The 7,180-nt window shown below is 37.0% G+C and overlaps 1 protein-coding gene across 1 annotated transcript in view; it reads right to left on the bottom strand.

The window, feature by feature from the left end:
- IL1RAPL2 (interleukin 1 receptor accessory protein like 2) overlaps window positions 1-7,180 on the bottom strand; it is a 641,810-nt gene that overhangs the window by 335,641 nt on the left and 298,989 nt on the right. The window contains exon 2 of the mRNA XM_006770363.2: window positions 3,841-3,915. Within this exon, the coding sequence (XP_006770426.1) occupies window positions 3,841-3,915 (75 nt within the window). The remainder of the gene's footprint in view (window positions 1-3,840; window positions 3,916-7,180) is intronic.

The raw sequence follows: 7,180 nt of genomic DNA, 5'->3' as shown, positions 1-7,180 counted from the left end.
GTGTGTGTGTGTGTGTGTGTGTGTGTGTGTGTGTGTGTGTGTGTGTGTGTGTGTGTGTGTATGTATAATGAGACGAGATAAACCAAAGAACTTATACACTTATATGCATAGCCCATGGACACAGACAATAGGGTGGTGAAGGCCTGGAGGGATGGGGGAGATGACCCAAGCCATTATACTCAATAAATATTTGACAAAGGAGGCAAGAGTATACAATGGAGTCAAAACAGTCTCATCAATAAATGGTGCTGGGAAATTTGGTCAGATACATGCAATAAAATGAAACTAGATCACTAACTTACATCATACAGAAAAACAAACTCAAAATATCTATAGGACTTGAATGTAAGACGGGGAACCATAAAAACCCTACAAGACTCCATAGGCAGCAAAATTGCAGACATATGTCATAGCAATATCTTTACAGACACAGATCCTAGGGCAAGAGAGACTAAGGAGAAAATAAACCAATGGGACTACATCAAATTAAAAAAGCTTCTTTACAGCAAAAGAAACCATCAACAAAACAACAAGAAAGCCCAAAGAGATGCAAATCAAAACAACCATGAGATACCACCTGACACCCGTCAGAATGGCTATCATCAACAAATCAACAAATGACAAGTGCTGGAGAGGATATGGATAAAAAGGAATCCTCATGCACTACTGGCAGACCGGTGCAGCCACTGTGGAAAACAGTATGGAGTTTCCTAAAAAAATTAAAAATGGAACTCCCATTTCACCCAATAATCCCACTTCTAGGAATAAATCCCAAGAAATCAGAAACACCAATCAGAAAGGATATATGCACCCCTATGTTCATAGCCACATAATGTACAATAGCTAAGATTTGGAAATAGCCTAAGTGGCCATCAGCAGATGAGAGGATTAGAAAACTGTGGTACATCTACACAATTGAATACTATCCTGATGTAAAAAAAGAAGGAACTCTTACCATTTTCAACAGTATGGATGGAACTGGAGAGCATCATGCTAAGCAAAATAAGCCAGTTGGAGAAAGATAAATATCACATGATCTCATTCATTTGTGGAATATAATGAACATCATAAACTGATGAACAAAAATAGATCCAGAGATAGAGAAGCATCAAAAAGACTCAAACCTCAGAGGGAAGACAGGGAAGGCTCGGGGGGTGGTGTGGGTAAGAGATCAACCAAAGGACTTGTATGCATGCATATAAGCATAACCAATGGACACAGGCACCAGGGGGCTGATACTTTTCCTTATGGTAGGTGCTGTATTGTGTGGAAGAAAACTCGGATTCTAAACCTAGTTCTAATATCTATGAGCTCTGTGATGCTTTAGATGAGTCATTAAACTTTAATGAGATTATTTTTCTTCTGTATCAAAAAAACAGCTTTAACCATATACCTAAGAATGGCTTTTAGAATTAGAAGTCATGACTCTAAAGTACCTAGCACAGTCCCTGGCAAATGACAGGTGTTGTATAAATGGTAAGAATTTTTTTTATGTTGCATATACTGTTTCTACTACTAAGAGTAGCTTCTAATGAGTATAATATTTTGTGTGGTTTTTGTTCCAAGTTGTTATGTGAATCTTTCTTTTTCCTGGATGGTGTGATTTCAGGTTGAATGTTATTTTCATTAACTTAGTTTCCTAAAACATTTATCTTATGACCCTTTACTTGCCTTACTGGACTGGATAAAAAGCACTAATCAGAGACCCTGAAATAATTCACCTCCTCCTTCATTGTTCCCCATGTTTCCAGAAAGCAGTTTTAGAATTATTAAAATATTTTAATGAAAATTATTTCACAGAGAAATATTTTTAAAAGTACCTGTATTATAAAATAATTTTTCTAAAGAATATAATGTTTATTTTAAATTCCAAAGGTTACATCTCTAAAAATAAAACATTCTTTAACAAAACAAAATAAAACAAAAATTCCTTCCAACTTCCAAAAAAGAATTAGTCCTGGTGGAGTAAATATTTATTTATTAAAATAAAAGCTAAATATACTTTCAGAAAGAGAAAATAAATAAATCAAACATAACAGGACCAAATTAGATTTTTGTGTGTTCTGAACATTGCGTTTGTTTTTATATTTTATACTTTACTATGGGCAGGTGCAGCTGAATTTGCTTGCACTGTGAGAATAATAGTTTTCAGATTATTTTGTTAAGAACTTGTTTATCATCTCAAAATATACGGTTATTTGGTTAAGATTAATCTTCTTTCAGCATTATACTGTGAACCCAATATAGCAATAACCAAACTGTCATCACTTTTCAGCAAAAGGTATGTAAATTTCTAGAACCTTGTAGGTGCCTAATGGAATACACTATAGCATAGAGAGTAAAAATGTTTGTATTCCTCTAGAGACAACAGAATATCTGCACCAATGCCAACTTCATACACTAACAAATACTTACTTCCACTGAAAATTTTCATTTACTGTATTGACTTTAGAAATATGCAGAACAGAGAACTGAATGTAACTCTCAAGTAAAAACATGAACAATTATTTCATAACCTGTTTTCTTTATTTTAATGTATATCTTTATTATGATAGTATTACAGATGTCAGCCATTTATCCCCCCCTTCCCAGCTTGTGCCCCTCTCCTCCAAACCCCTACCCACCACCCAGGTCTTCACCACCCTATTTCTCATATCCATGAGCTATGCATATAGAGATATAAGTTCTTTGGTTTATCTCTTCTCATCTCCCCACCCCCACATCAAGGTTTGTCAGACTGTTCCATGCTTCTATGCTTCAGGTCTTATTTTGTTGGTCAATTCATTTTGTTCATTAGATTCCCAAAATAAGTGAGATCGTGTGATATTTGTCTTTCTCAGTTTGGCTTGTTTCACTTAGTATATTTTCCAGGTCCATCCATGATGTCCAAAAGGGTAAGAGATAGTACACTTGAAACCTACATAATTTTATTATCACCCCAATAAATTAAATTATTTTAAAGTTGAGTAAAAAATGAGTGAAATGCTGGGGTCTATTCATCGTACCTGGCTATAAATTGGTAGGTCCCACTATAGTCAGATATTTCCATAAATTATATGCACAAAGTAACCCTAATGCATTTCCAGCATATTTATTCAGTTCTCTTGTTCATAATGGAAGACATTCTTAGAATTGAGGAATAGATTGGAACTCAGTTGATGAAGGCTTACAAAGGTTAAAGTGAAGGTTTAAAAGAGATACTGGCAGAACTCTGAGTTTTAAGCTTAAAGTTCTTTAAATACAAGGATTAGTTGTAAGGGACACCCGATAAAGGTCCCAATACCTTGCATCCTTATTTGAGACCATAAAAAGACAGCAACACCTATCAATCAACTTTTTCCTTTTCCCAACACCATATGATTCATAAATATTCAAGATTTTTCCCTAAAACAAGTTTTAAATAACCATATAGTCTGCCATTGGCAATAATATTATCAAAATATTTTCAAGGCTATTTGAGGCTTATTTTTTGAAAGTGATTATTCCACAAAGGTTAATGATTTTTAATTTGAAAAAAAAAATGCTTGCAACCATTAAAAGTTTTCTGTACCAATCACTAATGTACAACACCCATGAATCTATCAATCATAGAGTTAAAAAGCTCTGCTCTACAGCACACTTAATACCCAGTGTAACCAATTAGTATTACCATTTCTTGATGCAATACAAACACATTTCCTTAAACTGCTATTGCATTGAACTCCAGGGTTATAAATGAGTAGACATAAATTGATTTGAATGTAATAACAGTGGCAATAAACCTTTCTTGGTTCATGCAATTTTCCCCATCTGTTAACAGAGAACAAGTTTAGGATCTATTATTCCCAGAATGGGACTTACCCAGCTGTACATCTATAACACTTGGCTGATTCTCCATAGGGAATAATGGCTTCGGAGGCTTGTCTGTGAGTAAAGCTAGGAGAGAAAATAAAAGAAGGTAAAAATTTTGAGATAAATTACAGGATAGAAAAATTATATCATTTATTATATTCAATGTTTGTAGACTTTATGGTGTATAAACATTTATTAGACAGTATTCTTACTTGAGTTATTACTCTATCCATACAATACCCGTTTCCCAGAATATTTAGAGCACCATTGATCACTGTAAGTAGGCCATTTCATCAGCTACACTTTCCAACATGATCAAACAGACTATGTTGAGTGGTTTTATAAGTTTGTGAATTAAAGAAAATGTAGATTTTAAAAGTATTATCAGGAGAGAACCAAGATGGCAGTGTAGATAAATGCTGGTACTTGCTGCCTCCCACAACCACATCAAAATTACAACTAAAATACAGAATAACCATCATCCAGAACCACCTGACAGCTGGATAAATGGAAGTCCTATAATTAGAGAAATAAATAAGAGAGCACATTATGACTGGTAGGATGGGGGGAGGTGTGAAATGGGCTGGACCAGCACCCACATGTACCGCTATTTTAATTGGGAGAGAGATTGTCTCTGCAGAGGCCCACTGTGAGGCAAAAGGGGTCCCAGCCCCACACCAGACCCCCAGTCCAGGCTCCCAGAACTGGGAAGAGAAGTTGTTGTGAGTATGGGCTGTAAAAACCAGTGGGGATTGGGCAGTGACACGGAGACTGCTGATGGCCCAGCTGTTCCTTTTAAAGGGCCTGTGCGTGAACTTTCTTAGACTCACTTCCTCTGAGCTCCAGCACTCAGTGCCTTGTGGCTGCTCTGGGGGACCCAGATATATACCAGATGGAGGTGCTCATAGTGGTCACTGTTTCTATGATGAGACCTCCCCTGTCCCAGGGCTGACTGGCAACGAAACCTGAATCCACATAAACCTGAAGCACACTGTTTGTTCTGCTCTGGTGATTCCCTGAGACCATGCCCTATCCAATTTGCAGCCTCACCCAAGCTGTTTACAGCAGCTTTTCCATATGAATGGCCTGTCCTGGCTCAGGCATCATACTTTGATAAAATCTCTCAAACAAGCAGCAGCTGGGTCAGGGTGCCCCAAACCTATCAATGAAAGGCCCAAGACCCAGAAATAGCACCAGCCTACCTTACTTCACAGCTAGACCTTGCCTGGACCCTCCCAAACCCGATACAAAGAGGAGGAATCTGAAGATCTCTCTGTAGCCCCTGCCCGGTGGCCCCAGGCAGTGGATACCTAAGAAACAGTGAACCCAGTGGTCAGCATCAGATCATACCAGATTAGAACTCTACACATCCATAAGCGACACACTCAAGGGGAAGACTCAGTGAGCACCAAAGCCACACTGAACCAAGTCCTGCTCCATAGGGTGTCTCCTACATAGCAGATCTCCCACTGTATTCTCAGCTGGTCCTCACAGCAAATTGGCCTGGAGGTCAGTTCCTCCCAATGATGCCAACAGCAATCAAGACTCAACTACCACAAGATGTGCTTGCAGCCCAGGCACTCCTAGAGTGCCCCACTCAGGTGCCTGGGGAGGCTAAGCTACTGGGCCCTATAGAAAACTTACTACATAAGGCTACTCTACCAAGTCAAGGAGACAAAGCAGCTCTACCCAATACAAAGAAACAAACACATGGAAGAAGCCAGAATGTGAAGACAAAGAAACATGTTACAAATGAAAGAAATGGAATAAAGAAAACTACTGAATATAAAGTTCAAAGCTATGGTTATAAGGTTATTCAAGAATCCTCTTGAGACTGCCAAGGGACTTAGTGAGACTTTCAAGGGTTTTAGTGATATTGCCAAAAAAAAATAATAAAAATAGAAAAGTACAGTCAGAAATTAAGCACACACTGACTGAAGTAAAGAATAATATACAGGGATTCAATAATAGAGTAGAGGATTTCTATAATCAAATCAATTATTTGAAATATGAGGAAACAGAAAAACACTCAATCAGAAGAGCACAAAGAAAATGGAATCCAAAAATATGAAGACAGTGTAAAGAGCTTCTGGGACAACTTCAAGTGTATCGACATTTGCATTATGGGGGTGCCAGAAGAAGAGAGAGAGCAAGATATTGAAAACCCATTTGAAGAAATAATGACAGAAAACTTCCCCTACCTGCTGAAAGAAATACATTTACAAGTCCAGGAAGCACAGAGTGTCCCAAACAAGAGAAACCCAAAGAAGACCACACCAAGACACATCATAATTAAAATGCCAAGGGCTAAAGACAAAGAGAGAATCTTAAAAGCAGCAAGAGAAAAGCTCTTAGTTATCTACAAGGGAAGGCCCATACAACTGTCAGCTGACTTCTCAACAGAAACTTTGCAGGTCAGAAGGAAGTGGCAAGAAATATTCAAAGGGATGAATAGCAAGGACCTATAAGTAGGATTACTCTACCAAACAAAGCTATAATTTAGAATTGAATGTCAGATAAAGAGCTTCACAGACAAGAAAAAGCTGAAGGAGTTCATCACCACCAAACCAGTATTACATGAATTGATGGAGGGTATTCTTTAAGAAGAGGAAAAAGAAGAGAAAAATATAATAAATATGAACAATAAAAAGGAATGAATACATTATCTATCAATAATTGAATCTAAAATCAAAATAAACAAATAAGAAATTTAATGAACAAAATAAACTGGTAAATAAAATAGAATCAGAGAAATGAAAACGGAACAGACTGACAATTCTTAGAGGATAGGGGAGTGGGGGAGTGGAAAGAGATTAAACAAAGATTTTATATGCATGTATGCATTACCTATGGACACAGACAATAGGGTGTCAAAGGCATGGGGTGGGGCAGAAACTGGGTGAAGAGGGGCAATGAGGGGAAAAAAGAGGGAGATCTGTAATACTCTCAGATCTTTATTAAAATAAATAATTAAAAACAAACAAATAAATAAAAGTATTAACAGATAAACATTTAATCTCCATACCTTTGTGGTGCTACACATTCTTAATGAAATATAACCTAATGGCCTGGCGGATGGAACCTTCTATGCCTCTGAATCATCCCACAATCCCCACCCCAACCACCAAAAGCAATATAAAAATCATTAGCACCTTCATTAGAATAAGTGATCAAAAACACTAATTGAACATATTTGTCCACCAAATCCTGTAATAAGTGCTAAAGGAGAAAGAAGTAGATATGCAATCTAGGACTATGAACACAGAATTAGCACATTAAAATAATGAGATAAGGAAATAAAGAATACAATGTAATAAAAATTGTAGCATTTGAGCTATAAGACTATATG

The sequence above is a fragment of the Myotis davidii genome, unplaced genomic scaffold (assembly GCF_000327345.1).
Source record: "Myotis davidii unplaced genomic scaffold, ASM32734v1 scaffold624, whole genome shotgun sequence".
NCBI lineage: Eukaryota > Metazoa > Chordata > Mammalia > Chiroptera > Vespertilionidae > Myotis > Myotis davidii.
Note: the sequence above shows the minus strand (reverse complement) of the source record. Positions and strands in the feature narration are given on the sequence as shown.